Source organism: Callionymus lyra, chromosome 16 (genome assembly GCF_982586985.1).
Source record: "Callionymus lyra chromosome 16, fCalLyr1.hap1.1, whole genome shotgun sequence".
NCBI classification, from domain to species: Eukaryota; Metazoa; Chordata; class Actinopteri; order Syngnathiformes; family Callionymidae; genus Callionymus; species Callionymus lyra.
Window position 1 is genome coordinate 24,017,897 of NC_141833.1, and position 21,221 is coordinate 24,039,117.

The following is a 21,221-nucleotide window of genomic DNA, read 5'->3' on the forward strand; positions in this document are numbered from 1 at the left end:
GAGAGTTACCGACGAAGCACGAAGACGGGAGTCTAGCCAGCAGCACGCATGCGCGCTAGCGCTCGGCCAGTCGCTTGTAATCAATGATCAGAAAATACTTTGAATTTTAATTAATTTTTAATGCAGATCAAGTTCATTTATACGCTTTAATTTTAATATTGCATTCAGCCCGGTTTTATTAATGGGAATGTGATACTTTACAAGACTTTCCTTTGTGTGTTTATTATGGCCTCAGACAGGATGTTTATTTCCTCTCACCACTGGTGTCTGCTGAAGTATGTGTGGATGTTGCAAACACTGGAATCTTTTTAAATTAAATTACCTCAAGCTAATTGCTCGACAATTCTGGAACATGCAGGCCTCTTGTGGTTTGAACGTCCCATGGCAGTTTAAGATGCAGTTAGTTATCTAACTTGACAACAGACCTGTTGTTATTACGACCAACACGTGACAAATGCCTTATTATACACACGTTACTCATGTGTTGTTTCCTTTGATTCTTTTGATTTATGTTTTCTGTGAGGGTTTTAACTTTTTACAAATAGTCATTTGGATTTGCTACGAGAAAATAACTGACAAAACTGAGTTTGCGTTTGTTTGTAAAACAACAGAGATGTAGTGACTCTGTTTAAGATTCATTATTGTTATTATACAGCATTTTAAACATTCACAATAACAACATTTCTTTAATATGTCTGGCTTTAAAACAGTACACAGAGCAAAGCAGAAAAGATGCAGTACTTTTTTTAAACGGCCATTATTAAGAAAGTCACTTTACTTCCTCTTTATTAATGCTTTATGTAATATTTGAATGCTGTAAGTCGTAATTAAATGTCTTAATAATAGTTATCATGCATTGTAAATGTTGTATAAAGACAATAAAGACTTAAATAGAGGCACTACATCTATGTTTTTTAACTTCTCATGACGATACAAATCATCTTTCACTCTTAACCTGGATCACCTTAACTTACGCAAACGTCATACATAAGTGTACGTTTTGGGAACAAGATAACGAAATGAACAATATTTACATACTTTTTTATAAAATAAATAATTCTGCGCTTAAAGTTTTGTCGTGAAACTTTAAGTCTAGTCTGTGTTTAAACTGTGAGAACATACATCAAGATCATTGAAAAGCTTGATCTGACATTTGTTTATTCTTTATTTATTTAAATAGTATTATTTTCAATTCACAATTTTCTCCATAAAAAGATTAAGTCGTGAACTAAGGAACGGAATAATGTGCAGTTTTAAAACTGGGATTTAGAGTGAGGGAAATAAAATAATTGTTTACCAGCTCAGTCAATAACAGAGCTGACATTTTGAGGAGAAATACATGTTTTACATTTGAATCTTAACTATTTTTTTTAAATAATATAAATAATGAGGTTAAATGTAAATGCTGGGTTTTCGATATAAATGACATTATTTATAGAGATTTATGTTCTTTACTGTCGACCATAGTTTATTTATTCAACAAAACATTGTCCTTTAGCACCTAAACGTTCGCTCACCTGTTTTTGTTTGATTGTAATTAACCTTTTATTGTATTTTATTTCTTTCATAAAATAAATAAACCATCTTTGTTTCGTTCAAATCCTCATTTATTTCCCGGCAAACGCTCCAGCTGAGCCTCTGACGTCACAGCGCCGGTCCGACAGCGCCACCCACCGGTCGAGCCTCGGATGCGGCAGATCTCTCGTCCCCTTGAACCTTCTCCTTCAGGTCCTCCTCGGAGCCGGTGCGGGGGTCCCAGGCTTGCCATGGTCTCGCTGGACCTGAACCTGCTCTCGCCAGACCTGTCCCAGTACCTGGAGAACCAGGTGAAAGTTGGCCTCTTGGGTTCGGGGGTCGGTCTGTCTCTGGTGCTGGGCTTCAGCGCCGCGTACACCTGCTACTACCTGCTGTCGGTGGCCAAGGTGAGCCTCGTTTCTAACCTGAAATCATCTTTAAAAACCTTTTATTCTCGAGACCTGCGGGGATGAGACTCGTGGTGCGTTCACGGACCGATGCGCTTCTGCCAAGAGGCTAAAACACTTTTCACCGGCACACGTGGTGCGTTCAAGTGCGTCCTAAAAAATATTCCGCATCCTCCCGAGACAGAGTCTCAGCCTCGACCTGCTGTGGAACAAACACGAGCATCATCTTTAGTTTCGTTCATCGTTGTGTAACTGTCGTTGTTAGCCTGCTATGCTAATGTTGTGCAGACACGTCCTTTAACGCATCCTTGGAAGTTGTTACTGTTGTCATCATTTTTAGTCGCTTTTTCACGCGAATCCCTGCACGTGTGTTCACGTCAATGCGTCACGTGTGTTGTGTTCAAGTGTTATTACGTCGATATGACAGTTTGTGTTACATCACACCTGAATTTAAACCTGTTTTTGTGTATTTTCTGTGTTTGTGTTGCATCATTTTAGAATTTATTCAGGAATAAACAAATCCAAAGGACAAGAAAAACGTGAAAATCTTCAGATTTTGCATCAAAAGTCCACCTTAAGTGTGACTTGTTAAGTGTTAATATTTATTATTCACGACGTTTGCCTTCACAGAAGCCACAGCTCATCTCTGGGGGACAGAAGTTCTGCCAGTTCCTGAGGGAACAATGTCCAGTAGTGTCCGAGACCTATTACCCCACCTTCTGGTGCTGGGAGAGCCGCGTTCAGACCCTGCTGAGACCCTTTGTCACGGCCAAACCCGGGGTCGTGTACAGGAAGTAAGTCCTCCGACCCCTCACCTCGGTACTAACACCTCTAGACCTGATCATGATTATTACTCATCAATACTTGGATCGATGGTGAGTCTCAGAGCCGATCACACCTTCATCTTTGGGTTTGAATCCATGATTTTCTTCTTCGTTCTTCACTCTTTCATCAAGACGTGTCTCAAGAAGGTTGAAGGACGTGAAGGTTCATCGTCTGTCTCTCAGTTATTGACGTGTGCTTCACATTCCTGTGTGGAAATCTCTCTTTTCTTGTTGTTTGTTGAGAATATCAGGAAGTGTAGTTGACAGCTTGTCAATCAAACACGTGTGTGTTTGAGTCGACTCATCGTTTTGACTCGGAGATTTACTTTAGATTTAATTAATTTACCAGACGACAGTAAATATGGCAGAATCGAATAAAAATATCAATAATACCTTTTTAAGACGATCAAAGAAGGATATTCATGAAATAAAACCATCAATACTCAATAATCAAAAAACCTTATTTCAAATATTGTAAAAACAACACAGACTTTGTGATGTTGATTCATCAAAGAAATTAAATAAATAAAATATTTTTAGGTGTTAATGATACAGAGATATAAAAATTACAATTTTAAAATGTTCATTAGTTTATAAAAAATGGCAAAACAGTTAATAAATAAAAAACACAATAACTAAAAAAAGTGAAACACACTTTATTATAATATTTTATTTTTAAAAAGAGGGTTGAATTAATAATGTATCATGTGTTGTTCATTAATGAAGACAGTATTTAATAAAATTGATGGATTAGTTTAGTTTAACTAGTGATTAATAAACTCATTTAATTGACAGTTTATGTCTCAGATTAAACAATAACGTTAAATTAATCCACTAGTGTTTTATTTAACACTTCAATCTGTGTCACACGTCAAGACCGTTCAAGGACGTTATCATATATACCCATAATGCACTGGGGAAATTTCACCTGAGCGCTCAGTAGCTCAGGTTATTACTCCTCCCCCGCCATGAGGAAGTTGACCCGGGTCAGCTCAAGGTCGCTGAAAACCATCCGGTTCGTGGGATTATGTTCGGGTGAAATTCCACTCGTCTGTGTCCAGAGGATTAGCTGCAGGCTCCGCCCACTTCCTCCGCCGCTTTGCAGCTGGCGTCCGAGCACAGGTGTGTCCGAGCACAGGTGTGTCCGAGCACAGGTGTGTCCGCGGACAGGTGTGTCCGAGCACAGGTGTGTCCGAGCACAGGTGTGTCCGAGCACAGGTGTCTCCGAGCACAGGTGTGTCCGAGCACAGGTGTGTCCGAGCACAGGTGTGTCCGAGCACAGGTGTGTCCGAGCACAGGTGTGTCCGAGCACAGGTGTGTCCGAGCACAGGTGTGTCCGAGCACAGGTGTGTCCGAGCACAGGTGTGTCCGGAGCCTCGGAGAAGGTTCATGGAAACATCCATGTTCTTCAGCTGTAGCTCCTGGTGCTGCGTTCAGGAGCTTCAGGAAGATCCAGTGTTAACATTACGTTCTTGATCCTCTCGTCGTCCCCTCACTCGTGAACAAGACCTGAGAAGTATCTGACTGAGTGAGAAGGATCTCGTCTCCTTCTCTCTGATTGAGAACCATGGTCTTAGACACGGAGGAGCTGATCCTCCTCACGCTGAAGAAACACAAACAAACAAATAAACATCTTATACTTACAATATACTTGTTACTACACTATCACAACACCAGAGTCAAGTACTGGACAATACTACACATATATACTTGTTACTACACTATCACAACACCAGAGTCAAGTACTGGACAATACTACACATATATACTTGTTACTACACTATCACAACACCAGAGTCAAGTACTGGACAATACTACACATATATACTTGTTACTACACTATCACAACACTAGAGTCAAGTACTGGACAATACTACACATATATACTTGTTACTACACTATCACAACACCAGAGTCAAGTACTGAACAATACTACACATATATACTTGTTACTACAGTATCACAACACCAGAGTCAAGTACTGGACAATACTACACATATATACTTGTTACTACACTATCACAACACCAGAGTCAAGTACTGGACAATACTACACATATATACTTGTTACTACACTATCACAACACTAGAGTCAAGTACTGGACAATACTACACATATATACTTGTTACTACAATATCACAACACCAGAGTCAAGTACTGGACAATACTACACATATATACTTGTTACTGCACTATCACAACACCAGAGTCAAGTACTGGACAATACTACACAAATATACTTGTTACTACACTATCACAACACTAGAGTCAAGTACTGGACAATACTACACACATATACTTGTTACTACACTATCACAACACTAGAGTCAAGTACTGGACAATACTACACATATATACTTGTTACTACACTATCACAACACTAGAGTCAAGTACTGGACAATACTACACATATATACTTGTTACTACACTATCACAACACCAGAGTCAAGTACTGGACAATACTACACATATATACTTGGTACTACACTATCACAACACCAGAGTCAAGTACTGGACAATACTACACATATATACTTGTTACTACACTATCACAACACTAGAGTCAAGTACTGGACAATACTACACATATATACTTGTTACTACACTATCACAACACTAGAGTCAAGTACTGGACAATACTACACATATATACTTGTTACTATACTATCACAACACCAGAGTCAAGTACTGGACAATACTACACATATATACTTGTTACTACACTATCACAACACCAGAGTCAAGTACTGGACAATACTACACATATATACTTGTTACTACACTATCACAACACCAGGGTCAAGTACTGGACAATACTACACATATATACTTGTTACTACACTATCACAACACCAGAGTCAAGTACTGGACAATACTACACATATATACTTGTTACTGCACTATCACAACACCAGAGTCAAGTACTGGACAATACTACACAAATATACTTGTTACTACACTATCACAACACTAGAGTCAAGTACTGGACAATACTACACATATATACTTGTTACTACACTATCACAACACTAGAGTCAAGTACTGGACAATACTACACATATATACTTGTTACTACACTATCACAACACCAGAGTCAAGTACTCGACAATACTACACATATATACTTGTTACTACACTATCACAACACCAGAGTCAAGTACTCGACAATACTACACATATATACTTGTTACTACACTATCACAACACCAGAGTCAAGTACTGGACAATACTACACATATATACTTGTTACTACACTATCACAACACCAGGGTCAAGTACTGGACAATACTACACATATATACTTGTTACTACACTATCACAACACCAGAGTCAAGTACTAGACAATACAACACATATATACTTGTTACTGCACTATCACAACACCAGAGTCAAGTACTGGACAATACTACACAAATATACTTGTTACTACACTATCACAACACTAGAGTCAAGTACTGGACAATACTACACATATATACTTGTTACTACACTATCACAACACTAGAGTCAAGTACTGGACAATACTACACATATATACTTGTTACTACACTATCACAACACCAGGGTCAAGTACTGGACAATTCTACACATATATACTTGTTACTACACTATCACAACACCAGAGTCAAGTACTGGACAATACTACACATATATACTTGTTACTACACTATCACAACACCAGAGTCAAGTACTGGACAATACTACACATATATACTTGTTACTACACTATCATTACATATCATTGTATCGTGATACTATCAACACAAAAACACCTACTTATAAGATGATGTAATAAATAATTACACAATATATAGTAAACTTGTCGTCACTGGTCTTCTCGTCAGTGAACTCATCGCAGCAGAAGATGGGGGTCAGATCTCTCTGGACTGGTTCGACAACGACGACAGCCTCGCTCACCCCGACCCGACCACCAGACCCACCGTCCTCCTGCTGCCGGGTCTGACCGGCACCAGCCGCGAGTCCTACATCCTGCACATGGTCCAGCAGAGCCGGGATCTGGGCTACAGGTGCGCGGTCCGTTTTAATGTTATAGTATTTATAAATACAAGCGGTAAAGAAAAATTGAACGTGTTTCAATTGTAAACATTAGTTTTTTATGTAATATTTCAGGAAATTAGCATTTTATCATTAGCATATTTTCATTAGCATATTAGCATTAGCGTATTAGCATTAGCGTATTAGCATTAGTGTATTAGCATTAGCGTATTAGCATTAGTGTATTAGCATTAGTGTATTAGCATTAGTGTATTAGCATTAGCGTATTAGCATTAGCGTATTAGCATTAGTGTATTAGCATTAGCGTATTAGCATTAGTGATTCTCAAATTCTTTTTCCATTTAGCATAATAGCAATTCATTGTCTAAACAAGTATTTTTACCGATGTATACACATCATTTCATTTGAATTATTTAGCTTAAACAATGTAGCAATAGATAGATGGATAGATTAGCATTAATACTTTTTTCTTAAATATCAAGGATTAGCATTTTTCTTTTTAGCAACTTATGGTCATCGTGTCGTTAAATAATGTTCAAATATACAAAAACTAAAACAAATCTGCTGCAAGTGTTTGTTTATTTTCAATGTTTTCTCTGCAGTAGATGTTGAGTCGACACTTTAGCAGCTGAGCAGACGAAGAAGTGATTATGAAGCACTTTCTCCTCTCAGCTGCTGTTCTTTCTCTTCTTTCTGTTCTTTCTCCTCTGCACTCCTTCTTTCTGTTCTTTCTCCTCTTTCTCTTCTTTCTCCTCTTTTTATTCTTTCTCTTCTTTCTCCTCGCACTCCTTCTTTCTCTTATTTCTCCTCTTCCTCCTTCTTTCTCTTCTTTCTCCTCTGCACTCCTTCTTTCTCCTCTTTCTCCTTCTTTCTCTTCTTTCTTCTCTGCACTCCTTCTTTCTCTTCTTTCTCCTCTGCACTCCTCTTTCTTTCTCTTTCTCTTCTTTCTCCTCTTTCTCTTCTGCACTCCTTCTTTCTCTTCATTCTCCTCTGCACTCCTTCTTTCTGTTCTTTCTCTTCTGCACTCCTTCTTTCTCTTCATTCTCCTCTGCACTCCTTCTTTCTGTTCTTTCTCTTCTGCACTCCTTTCTCTTCATTCTCCTCTGCACTCCTTCTTTCTGTTCTTTCTCCTCTGCACTCCTTCATCCTCATGAACACATGAACAATTCCATGTGTTCACTAGAGCCCACAGTAAAAACTGATTCAATGGATGAGTAACAGTTAGCATTAGCATTAGCATTTCCTTTCTTTTCTTTCATGATTCGCCATGAGATTGAGGATGTCATGGGTCGAGGGCAGCTCTGGGGTCATTTGTTATTGTGACCTTTATTGTTGCTATTTAACAACTTTGTTATTTTATTTTTATATTCATCACTAGTTTCAAGCAAATATATCAAATTAAACTTGTACATTGTGTACATGTTTACATGTTTATACACATATATTTATATATATATGTATATATATGTTTTATATATATATATATATATATATATACATATACTGTATATAACACGTGTTATAGTGTGCATGTGTGTTAAAGTGTGTACACATGTTTAATGATACCAGAGTTGATACTAGTTGATGTTTAATGACACCAGAGTTGATACTAGTTGATGTTTAATGACACCAGAGTTGATACTAGTTGATGTTTAATGACACCAGAGTTGATACTAGTTGATGTTTAATGACACCAGAGTAGATACTAGTTGATGTTTAATGACACCAGAGTTGATACTAGTTGATGTTTAATGACACCAGAGTAGATACTAGTTGATGTTTAATGACACCAGAGTTGATACTAGTTGATGTTTAATGACACCAGAGTTGATACTAGTTGATGTTTAATGACACCAGAGTTTATACTAGTTGATGTTTAATGACACCAGAGTTGATACTAGTTGATGTTTAATGACACCAGAGTTGATACTAGTTGATGTTTAATGACACCAGAGTAGATACTAGTTGATGTTTAATGACACCAGAGTTGATACTAGTTGATGTTTAATGACACCAGAGTTGATACTAGTTGATGTTTAATGACACCAGGGTTGATACTAGTTGATGTCCAATGACACCAGAGTTGATACTAGTTGATGTTCAATGACACCAGAGTTGATACTAGTTGATGTTTAATGACACCAGAGTAGATACTAGTTGATGTTTAATGACACCAGAGTTGATACTAGTTGATGTTTAATGACACCAGAGTTGATACTAGTTGATGTTTAATGACACCAGAGTTGATACTAGTTGATGTTTAATGACACCAGAGTTGATACTAGTTGATGTTTAATGACACCAGAGTTGATACTAGTTGATGTTTAATGACACCAGAGTAGATACTAGTTGATGTTTAATGACACCAGAGTTGATACTAGTTGATGTTTAATGACACCAGAGTTGATACTAGTTGATGTTTAATGACACCAGGGTTGATACTAGTTGATGTCCAATGACACCAGAGTTGATACTAGTTGATGTTCAATGACACCAGAGTTGATACTAGTTGATGTTTAATGACACCAGAGTTGATACTAGTTGATGTTTAATGACACCAGAGTTGATACTAGTTGATGTTCAATGACACCAGAGTTGATACTAGTTGATGTTTAATGACACCAGAGTTGATACTAGTTGATGTTTAATGACACCAGAGTTGATACTAGTTGATATTTAATGACACCAGAGTTGCTACTAGTTGATGTTTAATGACACCAGAGTTGATACTAGTTGATGTTTAATGACACCAGAGTTGCTACTAGTTGATGTTTAATGACACCAGAGTTGATACTAGTTGATGTTTAATGACACCAGAGTTGATACTAGTTGATGTTTAATGACACCAGAGTTGATACTAGTTGATGTTTAATGACACCAGAGTTGATACTAGTTGATGTTTGATGACAACAGAGTTGATACTAGTTGATGTTTAATGACACCAGAGTTGATACTAGTTGATGTTTAAAGAATAATTTCATCACAAATAAAGAAATAATATAAACAAGACCATCTTTAACTAACTAAACTAATAAGAGTTGGTTTTCAGATGTGTGGTCTTCAACAACAGAGGCGTCTCCGGGGAAACTCTGCTGGTAAATCAACTTTCAATTCTCTCTCATTACGATAAGAACTTTCGTCTCACAAACGCTATTGTCGTGTCGAGTGTAGAGAACGTTTGTTATCACGACACAATGTTGTTGTAACGTCAGGTTCATCTGATCTTTGTGGCTCAAGAATGTTGCTTTTCCTCACAGACTTCAGGAACAATCGTGTCTTTTCTTTGGCAACACTTTGTTTGAGAAGTCATTGAAAGAGGCTGTGAAGTGAACCATTGTTCCGGAGTAACACTCTTGTTGTGTCACTTACACAATCCATGCACACAATCCATGCACACAATCCATGCACACAAATCCTGCCAACAACCTTCACACTCTTGCAACACGAAGCAACTCTGGACAAGTTTCTGCTGAGAAACCTTGAACTAAATGTTATTTTAAAACACATTTGACACTTGATTTAAGATATAATTTACACTTCATTTCAATCTCACACCATCTGGAATTAAAATACACTTCAATGTCAACAATGAACCAGTTTCCTGCGACACTCGGATCAAGATAAAAGACACAAATTGTTGAACCTGAAATCTAGCAAATCAGAATCAGAATTAGCAATTAGCAATTAGCAAAATTGTAAATGTTTTCAGTACAACATGGACATTAAAGAAGGGTATGCTAGTGATGCTAGGGATACTAGTGATGCTAGTGATGCTATGGATGCTAGGGATGCTAGGGATGCTAGGGATTCTAGAGATGCTAATGATGCTAGGGATGCTAGGGATACTAGTGATGCTAGGGATGCTAGTGATGCTAGGGATTCTAGAGATGCTAATGATGCTAGGGATGCTAGGGATGCTAGTGATGCTAGGGATGCTAGGGATGCTAGTGATGCTCGGGATGCTAGGGATGCTAATGATGCTAGGGATGCTAGTGATGCTAGGGATGCTAGGGATGGTAGGGATGGTAGGGATGCTAGTGATGCTAGTGATGCTAGTGATGCTAGTGATGCTAGTTGTTAGCATCTCTTCCACAGCTGCTCCATTGACGATGAGAATGTGGTTTGTTTGTTTATAAATAAACAACATCAGGTCAGAGAAGACGACAGATAAATAACAATCTTTCACACTCGTGTTCCGTCACATTATCTCAGACTCCGAGGACCTACTGCGCCGCCAACACTGAAGACCTGGAGACGGTCCTGGAACATCTGCAGCGGACGTACAGAGACGCTCCCGTCATGGCGGCCGGCGTGTCCATGGGCGGGTCAGACGTCTGATCTTGTTTATATCCGAGTGAAGAAGGTTCTGAAGTTCTTCACCCTCCAGGATGATGCTGATCAACTATCTGGGCCGGAAAGGTCGCGAGACCTGCCTGAGGGGGGGCGTGGTCTTCTCGGCCGGCTGGGACGTGTTCGAGTGCACGGCCTCGCTGGAGAAACCTCTGGATCGCTTCCTCTTCAACTCCTACCTCACCAGCTGCCTGCAGGCCTCCGTGCACAGGTCAGAGGTCACGGTGAAGCCATAAACACATGACCTCACACTGTCATTTAACCTTGAAAGACATGTCATGTGACCCCGAGATAATCATCAGGATTAAAGTGTTTGTGTTTCTGTCAACAACATACTTTGATAAAGTCAAAATACAATGAAGTTTTAATTGAACTGAACAAACCCAAGACCTACTGAGCCTGAAGCTAAGTTAGCCTGAAGCTTAGTTAGCCTGCTGCTGATTTAGCCACTTTAAGTTAGTCTGCTGATAAGTTAGCCTGAAGCTAAGTTATCCACCCCAAGTTACCCTGCTGCTAAGTTAGCCACGCTTAGTTAGTCTGCTGCTAAATTATCCTGAAGCTAAGTTAGCCTGCCGCTGATTTAGCCACCTTAAGTTGGTCTGCTGCTAAGTTAGCCTGAAGCTAAGTTATCCACCCCAAGTTAGCCTGCTGCTAAGTTAGCCACGGTTAGTTAGTCTGCTGCTAAGTTAGCCTGAAGCTAAGTGAGTCACCTTAAGTTAGTCTGCTGCTAAGTTAGCCTGAAGCTAAGTTAGCCACCTTAAGTTAGTCTGCTGCAAAGTTAGCCTGAAGCTAAGTTAGCCACCTTAAGTTAGTCTGCTGCTAAGTTAGCCCGAAGCTAAGTTAGCCACCCCAAGTTAGCCTGCTGCTAAGTAAGTCGCCTTAAGTTAGAATGCTGCAAAGTTAGCCTGAAGCTAAGTTAGCAACCTTAAATAAGCCTGCTGCTAAGTTAACTTGCTGCTAAGTTAGCTTGCTACTAAGTTAGCCCGCAGCTAAGATAGCCTGTTGCTTAGATAGCCCGCTGCTAAGATAGCCTTCCACAAAGTTAGCCTGTATCTAAGTTAGCCTGCTGCAGTTAGGCTAACTTGTTACTATATTGAATTTCACAAGAAAATTAGCTTAGCGTTAAGCATGAAAGCAAATGGCATATCAATAAGCTCAGCTAATATTTAAAACAAATAAATTAGCAATGAATTAGCTTTGCATAAGCTAATGTTCACATGCACATTAAAAACAAATAAAAAACAAATAAATATGCTATTAGCATGTTGTGTAACGCTAGCTAAAAAATGCTAATAGTAGTTTATATACAACTTGAGCCAAAAGACTCTATGATCGCCCCCTGCTGGTCGCCTGAACATCTCCTTTAAACCTTTGAACACGTGTGTTGTTAACGACTCGCGGTGACTCCCCGACAGACACCGGCCGGTGCTGGAGCAGAGCTACGACATCGACCACGTGATGAAGGTGAGCAGATCTTCTTCCTTTCGGCTCCGCCCACGACACACCTGTCTCTACACACCTGTCTCGACACACCTGTCTCCACCCACCTGTCTCGACTCACCTGTCTCGACCCACCTGTCTCGACCCACCTGTCTCGACCCCCCTGTCTCGACCCACCTGTCTCGACACACCTGTCTCCACCCACCTGTCTCGACCCACCTGTCTCGACTCACCTGTCTCGCCCCACCTGTCTCGACCCCCCTGTCTCGACCCACCTGTCTCGACACACCTGTCTCGACCCACCTGTCTCGACCCACCTGTCTCCACCCACCTGTCTCGACCCACCTGTCTCCACCCACCTGTCTCGACACACCTGTCTCGACCCACCTGTCTCGACCCACCTGTCTCCACCCACCTGTCTCGACCCACCTGTCTCCACCCACCTGTCTCGACCCACCTGTCTCCACCCACCTGTCTCGACCCCCCTGTCTCGACCCACCTGTCTCGACACACCTGTCTCGACCCACCTGTCTCGACCCACCTGTCTCCACCCACCTGTCTCGACCCACCTGTCTCCACCCACCTGTCTCGACCCACCTGTCTCGACACACCTGTCTCGACACACCTGTCTCCACCCACCTGTCTCCACCCACCTGTCTCGACCCACCTGTCTCGACCCACCTGTCTCGACCCACCTGTCTTGACCCACCTGTCTCGACACACCTGTCTCGACCCACCTGTCTCGCCCCCTGCAGGCGAAGACGATCCGTGAGTTCGACGAGCGCTTCACGTCCATCATGTTCGGTTACCGTAGCAACGACGACTACTACCGCGACGCCAGCCCGGTGCACCGCCTGCGCTCCGTCCAGGTGCCCATGCTGTGCCTGAACGCCGCCGACGACGTCTTCTCTCCGTCTCACGGTGCGACCCGGGGCTTCCTCCCTCTCCGGCCGTCACTCACTCTCTCGTGTCCGCAGCCATCCCTGTGGAGGCCGTGAAGCAGAACCCCAACCTGGCCTTGCTCATCACCTGTCACGGGGGTCACATCGGGTTCCTGGAGGGGGTGTGGCCTCGACACAGCACCTACATGGACCGGGTCTTCAAGCAGTTCGCCAAGGCCGTCATCGAGCAGGGCAGTCGACTCCAGGACCTGTCGTGATCCTTCCGTCCTCCTCATCCCTCCATCCTTGATTTGATCACATGATCACATGATCACATGATCACATGATCACATGATCACATGATCACATGATCACATGATCACATGTTACATGATCACATGATCACATGATCACATGTTACATGATCACATGATCACATGTTACATGATTACATGATCACATGATCACGTGTTCACATGATCACATGTTACATGATCACGTGTTACATGATCACATGATCACGTGTTACATGATCACATGATCACGTGTTACATGATCACATGTTACATGATCATGTGTTACATTATCACATGTTACATGATCACATGTTGCATGATCACATGATCACATGATCACATGATCACATGATCACATGTTACATGATCACATGATCACATGATCACATGTTACATGATCACATGATCACATGTTACATGATCACATGATCACGTGTTCACATGATCACATGTTACATGATCACGTGTTACATGATCACATGATCACGTGTTACATGATCACATTATCACGTGTTACATGATCACATGTTACATGATCATGTGTTACATTATCACATGTTACATGATCACATGTTGCATGATCACATGATCACATGATCACATGATCACGTGTTACATGATCACATGATAACGTGTTACATGGTCACATGTTACATGATTACATGATCACATGATCACATGTTACATGATCACATGTTACATGATCACGTGTTACATGATCACATGTTACATGATCACATGTTACATGGTTACATGATCACATGATCACGTGTTACATGATCACATGTTACATGATCACATGTTACATGGTTACATGATCACATGACCACGTGTTACATGATCACATTACATGATCACATGTTACATCAGTGTCATTAGAATATTTAACATCTAAATGTTGACACTTTAAAGATTGAAATGTAGTTTTTTTAAGCATAGATTTTTTTTGACTGAACTAAAAACGTTTTTTAAAACATGGAGTTTAATGAATGAGATATTTTCATATTTTTTACAAGTAGAGTTTGATTTTCTAAATACAATAATTCAAAGATAAATTTTTTAAATTCAATATTTTTTAATTGATAGTATTTTAAATCAATATATAAATGTTATAATGGAGTCTCCAGACCGAACCAACAGAGCTCAGAGCTGCTGATCGAACGATCATGTGACGACGTAGAACAAAGTAGTTATTTTTGTCATTTTTATATTGAATTTAAAAAACTATATTTAAAAAAATATTGAATTTAGAAACTATATATTATTAGAATGACATCAAACTCTGTTAAAAATAATAATTTTGAAAATATTCAATTCCTTTAATTCATTCAATTCATTTGATTTAAATAAATTAAACCTTTTAATATAGAAATATTGAACAAAACTATTCAAAAACATAATTAAATGCTTCAAAAGATATTCCAATAATAAAAGTATTATTATTAAAATATTATTTATATTATATATTAATATTATTTGAAATTATTTTAATGACACTGATAAACTCACATATTACTTTCTAATTTAAATCCTATTATTTTTATAGATAATCTCACGTCTGTATTTAATATTTAATGATTATTATTACGTGGATCTTCTTGGTTCTCAGTAGCATTTCAGCCCCTCAGGGATTTACTTTCCTCTTCACTCGCTTTTTAGAAGAAGAAAAAGCACTTTCTCCCTTAATGACAACATTAGCCTCATGTTAGCATCTCAGCTACATAAGCCTCATGTTAGCATCTACGCTACATTAGCCTCATGTTAGCGTCTACTCTACATTAACCTCATGTTAGCATCTACGCTACATTAGCCTCATGTTAGCGTCTACGCTACATTAACCTCATGTTAGCATCTCAGCTACATTAGCCTCATGTTAGCTTCTACGCTACATTAACCTCATGTTAGCATCTCCGCTACATTAGCCTCATGTTAGCGTCTATGCTACATTAACCTCATGTTAGCATCTACGCTACAATAGTATTAGCCTCATGTTAGCATCTCCGCTACATAAGCATTAGCCTCATGTTTGCATCTCCGCTACATTAGTATTAGCCTCATGTTAGCATCTCCTCTACATTAGCATCAGCCAAAATTTAGCTATCCACCACATTAGCATTACCTCATGTTAGCATCTTAGCTATATTAGCATTTGCCTCATGTTAGCATCTCAGCTACATTAGCAGTATTTTGAACAAGGATCACTTTTGACACCAGTACTTTAATGACATGAACTTTGACCCCGAGAAGATTAATAAAAAACTCTAGCATGACCACCATGTCCATTATTAGCATTAGCAATTAGCATTAGCATCACTATGATAAGGTAGCAGTTTAGCTAACACGACCTTGTGAAACGAAAACTGACCTTGAAGAGAAAACCTTGATGCACTGAAGTGAACTCTGACCTCGCACGTCCCCTTCACCGTCCCAGCATGCACTTTGATTTACTGCACCTTCACTGATGACATCACGACAGGAAACGCGTTGTTGACGTCAGTGTCAATAATTTCATATTTAATAAAGAGTTGAGCTCAAGGTCGTTTCTGTCTTCTCTGCCTGACCTTTGACCTCCAGACTCTCCATACAAAAAAATTGTTAAATGTTTTTCAAACTCACGAAAACTGAAGAAACTTTGCAAATTTGAAAATGTGTTTGAAGATTTTGTTTCAAAAGAGAAAAAAGCACTTTTCACTCGATTAAAATATAATTTAAACACAAAACTGACTTGTTTTGACGCACAAATGTGTTGAAAACATGTTTGATTAATAAATAAATGTAGTAAATAATAACAATAATCAAAGTCTTTTAAATCCAACACGAGGTAAAAATCTACAAAAGTGAAACTTGACGAACAAACGAACATGATTGACTGATGATTTAAACGTTTCCGTGACGACGACAAACCAGGAGTTCAGGTCGAAGAAGTAACTTTAATACATTCATACGCGACAACAAACGAGTCACATGATCCACAGATGCAACAACGTGAGGTAGAACCGTCACCATGGCGACCACGAGATTGTGAGAGCAACAGTTGCATATCAAGGTTTAGATTCACGAACCGACGCGTTCGCCGCGTTAGTGCAAGTCAATCGTTCTCTTGTGCAAAAGCATCACGAGTCGCGGCGTGACATCATCAACGCGCGACAAATAAATAAACGATTGATCTGGATTTAGAAAAAAAGCGACACATTTAGGTAGATTTGACGACGTGACAATATATTAATGTAAACAAGCTCCAGGCGTTCCTTCTTCTCATTGGTCGTCGCTTAAGGCAGATTCTCTGTGACCCTGTGCAACATTCAAGTATGACACGTGTGGCGCCGCCTGCTGGACGCTCACCGCACACGCGCCGCGTCAAGCTAGCGCCGCGTCAAGCTAGCGCCGTGTCAAGCTAGCGCCGCACTTTGGCGAGTAACGCAGACATTTTGAAAGAAGAAAAAAAAAAAGATTCCGTTGCTCATGTCTTTACCGTAAAGAATGTAATAGAAAGATTTGAAGACTTCACGTGTGTTAGCATGAGCTGCTAGCTTAGATGCTATATCTAAAAACATACATTCTGTCGGTTTTCTGTTCGAATAAAGTTTAAATTAAAACTTATTTTTGTCTTTACCGTAAAGCCAGTAATAGAAAGCAAAGACTATTTAAGGGTTTTGGGTTGAAATGTGTTAGCATTAGCGTCTGGTCAAGGCTAGCTTAAACGCTATAAAATAAATGATAAATTCTGTCACTTTTCTGTTCAAATAAAACTTCTTAGCTCTCCGTCTTTACCGTAAAGCCCGTAATAGAAATATTTCATATTTTTTAAACAAGAAATTGTTGTTATTTAAAAAAAATACCGTATCTATTCAAAGCTTTACGGTAAAAGTGTTACAAGTATTTACAGTAATACTTGGAAAAGATGAGCAACAACATTTAAAGAGTCAAGGACGTGTGATTGACAGCGAAGGTGCAACTGTGTGTGAACAACGATCACCATGGAAACACATTCATTGTTGATAACCCTGAGATAAACAAACGTCCAGGAGGACGAGCGGCGGATGTCGTCCATCATGTCGTCCATCATGTCGTCCATCAGTCTTGTCAATAAAGTTTTTTCATGGAATAGTAGCCGAGTCCAGCTAGGGTGCGGGACCGACCCGGGTCCGGTCCAGAGTCACGGACCAGATTCCCTTTTGGTCCGATGGATTGTCTGCGCGGCGTCCGCGGGTCACACGTGGCGTCCGGTCAGGAAGTAGAGCGGCCGGTCCTCGCTGCAGTTCGCCGTCTGGAACTCGTCCCGCAGACGGAACTGCCACTCGTCCTCCAGCTCCAGCCTCACGATGGTCTGGCGCAGGGAACTCCTGTCCTGGCAGATGACGCAGAGCGTGGCGCCTGCGGGGGCGACAGGGGTCAGCGGGGGTCGTCGACACGACTCGAGGACACACTGACCTTTGAGGAAGCGGAACTTCTTGAGGAGCCCGGAGACCACGAAGGAGTCGCAGAGGTAGAGCAACAGGCCGCTGAACACCAGGCCCTGGTGGTCCAGGTTGGTGGAGTGTGGGCGAGAGTTGATGTAGCAAACAGACACCTGAGGGAACAGCAGGAAGACCCATGATGCATTGCAGCAGGAAGTGAGCTCATGAACGCACGATACGATATGTTGAGACACTGTAGTAACGACAAGTTTCTTTTACACTATTTTACAAGCAAATACTTTCTCGAATCAAGCGTAAACTTATATAAACAAAGAAGTGAATAAATAACCGGTTGTAACCTGTGTAACATCCAGTGTCTGTCAGTGTTTATTTTGTTAACTTTAAACTTTGTTTTAAAACGAGTCCAAACATCTGTTTTGTTGTTACTTTGTCATGGAGGAAATGATGAATGTCGCCAACTAGTGGCCGCAGGTTTAACTGCAGCACACAAAAGAATAAACGCTGTGAATATTTGAGTGTTAATTGTAAAATTAAACTTTTTAACACACTATTGAAATATAAACCATGAAATAACTTTGAATTTAAATAGAATGTTACTTAATAACGTTTAAATATCGATACAGTATCAAGAATTAAAGTATCACGATATGTCGTTAAATCTATATTTTCTTAAGTGTATTCGTCACGATATCAACACGATTGTCTGCTTCGAGTGGATCCGCTCGTACCTCTGGGCTGATGTCCAGGTAGCTGTCGACGGACAGAACCGGGTTGGTTCTGTTGTGGATGGCTTTAGGGAAGAGTCTGTGGCTGCAGGTCTGGAGGAACTTCTCCAGCAGGAACTGAGCCGGAGCGTCCAGCAGCGTCTGCTCGCTGTCGGGGGCGCAGACGTACTGGGCCGGGCTGATGGAGGCCGGGTTCTCCAGCTCCTGCGAGAGAGAGACAAGTTTCAGCGGGCGAACGAGAGAGTGCAGACGCAGCAGACGAACAAGAGAGTGCAGACGCAGCAGACGAACGAGAGAGTGTAGACGCAGCAGACGAACGAGAGAGTGAAGACGCAGCAGACGAACGAGAGAGTGTAGACGCAGCAGAGGAACGAGAGAGTGAAGACGCAGCAGACGAACGAGAGAGTGTAGACGCAGCAGACGAACGAGAGAGTGAAGACGCAGCAGACGAACGAGAGAGTGAAGACGCAGCAGACGAACAAGAGAGTGTAGACGCAGCAGAGGAACGAGAGAGTGAAGACGCAGCAGACGAACGAGAGAGTGAAGACGCAGCAGACGAACGAGAGAGTGAAGACGCAGCAGACGAACAAGAGAGTGAAGACGCAGCAGACGAACGAGAGAGTGAAGACGCAGCAGACGAACGAGAGAGTGTAGACGCAGCAGACGAACGAGAGAGTGAAGACGCAGCAGACGAACGAGAGAGTGAAGACGCAGCAGACGAACGAGAGAGTGAAGACGCAGCAGACGAACGAGAGAGTGAAGACGCAGCAGGCGAACGAGAGAGTGAAGACGCAGCAGACGAACGAGAGAGTGAAGACGCAGCAGACGAACGAGAGAGTGAAGACGCAGCAGACGAACGAGAGAGTGAAGACGCAGCAGACGAACGAGAGAGTGAAGACGCAGCAGGCGAACGAGAGAGTGAAGACGCAGCAGACGAACGAGAGAGTGAAGACGCAGCAGACGAACGAGAGAGTGAAGACGCAGCAGGCGAACGAGAGAGTGAAGACGCAGCAGGCGAACGAGAGAGTGAAGACGCAGCAGACGAACGAGAGAGTGAAGACGCAGCAGACGAACGAGAGAGTGAAGACGCAGCAGACGAACGAGAGAGTGAAGACGCAGCAGACGAACGAGAGAGTGAAGACGCAGCAGGCGAACGAGAGAGTGAAGACGCAGCAGGCGAACGAGAGAGTGAAGACGCAGCAGACGAACGAGAGAGTGAAGACGCAGCAGGCGAACGAGAGAGTGAAGACGCAGCAGACGAACGAGAGAGTGAAGACGCAGCAGACGAACGAGAGAGTGAAGACGCAGCAGACGAACGAGAGAGTGAAGACGCAGCAGACGAACGAGAGAGTGAAGACGCAGCAGACGAACGAGAGAGTGAAGACGCAGCAGACGAACGAGAGAGTGAAGACGCAGCAGACGAACGAGAGAGTGAAGACGCAGCAGACGAACGAGAGAGTGAAGACGCAGCAGACGAACGAGAGAGTGAAGACGCAGCAGACGAACCATCAGCTTCGGCTTCACCACGAAGTCCTTGTTTCCTCCGACTGGGATGTGTTTCTTCATGAGACTGAAGCAGTTGAAGCGACACAACAAGAGTCCACTGCTGTTGACGCGCAGGTTGAAGTCCACCTCCTCGCAGCTGTACCTGTGAGCAACACACGTGTAGGATAGTCACTCAGTGTCATCACAATATTGATTTAACTGTTTAAACTGTCAATCATTGTTATTCTTCTCACCGGTTGAGGTCGTACTGCACGTTCTGCGTCAGGTCCACGTTGAGCAGGACGAGGTCGTGCAGGTGACCCCGGCTGAAAGGTCGCGCGTTGACCCTGCGGCTGCTGCTCCACTTGCGAGCGCCGCACATGGCGTAGAGCGAGATCTTGGGCGCCGCCTCCATGTGCTGCAGCACCGTCTTCAAGGACACGTTGGTGGATCCAGAGTCCGAGGAGTCGCTGCAGACGAACACGTGTTGAGCGACACCTGGTGGTTCAGACGCGCCGCTGCCTCGAGCTCACCTGGCGTCCGCGGGCGCGTGAGCGTTCCACAGCACGCAGGAGTCGTCCATCATCACGATGAACGGCCAGACGTCCTGCCTCTTCACGCCCTGCTCCTCCAGACGGTTCCTCTCCAGCTCCAGGTTGTGGTACGAGAGCTCTTTGATCATGAAGCGAGCGGCGCCTGAGACACAACATGTGAGGCTTGAGTCGTGAAGGTCATGAGTGCGACCGTGAAGGTCATGAGTGTGACCGTGAAGGTCATGAGTGCGACCGTGAAGGTCACGAGTGCGACAGTGAAGGTCACGAGTGCGACCGTGAAGGTCACGAGTGCGACCGTGAAGGTCACG

General features: G+C 42.0%; 2 protein-coding genes across 3 annotated transcripts in view; one reads left to right on the forward strand and one right to left on the reverse strand.

Annotated features, from left to right (window-relative positions):
* Positions 1-1,714: 1,714 nt before the first annotated feature.
* abhd3 (abhydrolase domain containing 3, phospholipase) lies at positions 1,715-13,720 on the forward strand. The gene is made up of 9 exons (XM_087811096.1): positions 1,715-1,922; positions 2,553-2,716; positions 6,593-6,775; positions 9,814-9,859; positions 10,977-11,089; positions 11,152-11,325; positions 12,530-12,578; positions 13,310-13,475; positions 13,532-13,720. Exons 1-9 carry the CDS (start codon positions 1,767-1,769, stop codon positions 13,711-13,713), a joined length of 1,233 nt encoding a protein of 410 aa, XP_087667222.1. The 5' UTR covers positions 1,715-1,766; the 3' UTR covers positions 13,714-13,720.
* A 2,945-nt stretch (positions 13,721-16,665) lies between these two features.
* Positions 16,666-21,221, reverse strand: part of greb1l (GREB1 like retinoic acid receptor coactivator) — a 34,656-nt gene continuing 30,100 nt past the window's right edge. For both annotated transcript variants that reach the window (XM_087810405.1, XM_087810406.1), the window contains 6 exons: positions 20,893-21,055; positions 20,614-20,829; positions 20,381-20,522; positions 18,878-19,078; positions 18,163-18,301; positions 16,666-18,105 (listed from right to left, as the gene is read on the reverse strand). In XM_087810405.1, coding sequence (XP_087666531.1) covers positions 17,942-18,105; positions 18,163-18,301; positions 18,878-19,078; positions 20,381-20,522; positions 20,614-20,829; positions 20,893-21,055 — 1,025 coding nt within the window. In that variant the 3' untranslated portion in view covers positions 16,666-17,941. The remainder of the gene's footprint in view (positions 18,106-18,162; positions 18,302-18,877; positions 19,079-20,380; positions 20,523-20,613; positions 20,830-20,892; positions 21,056-21,221) is intronic.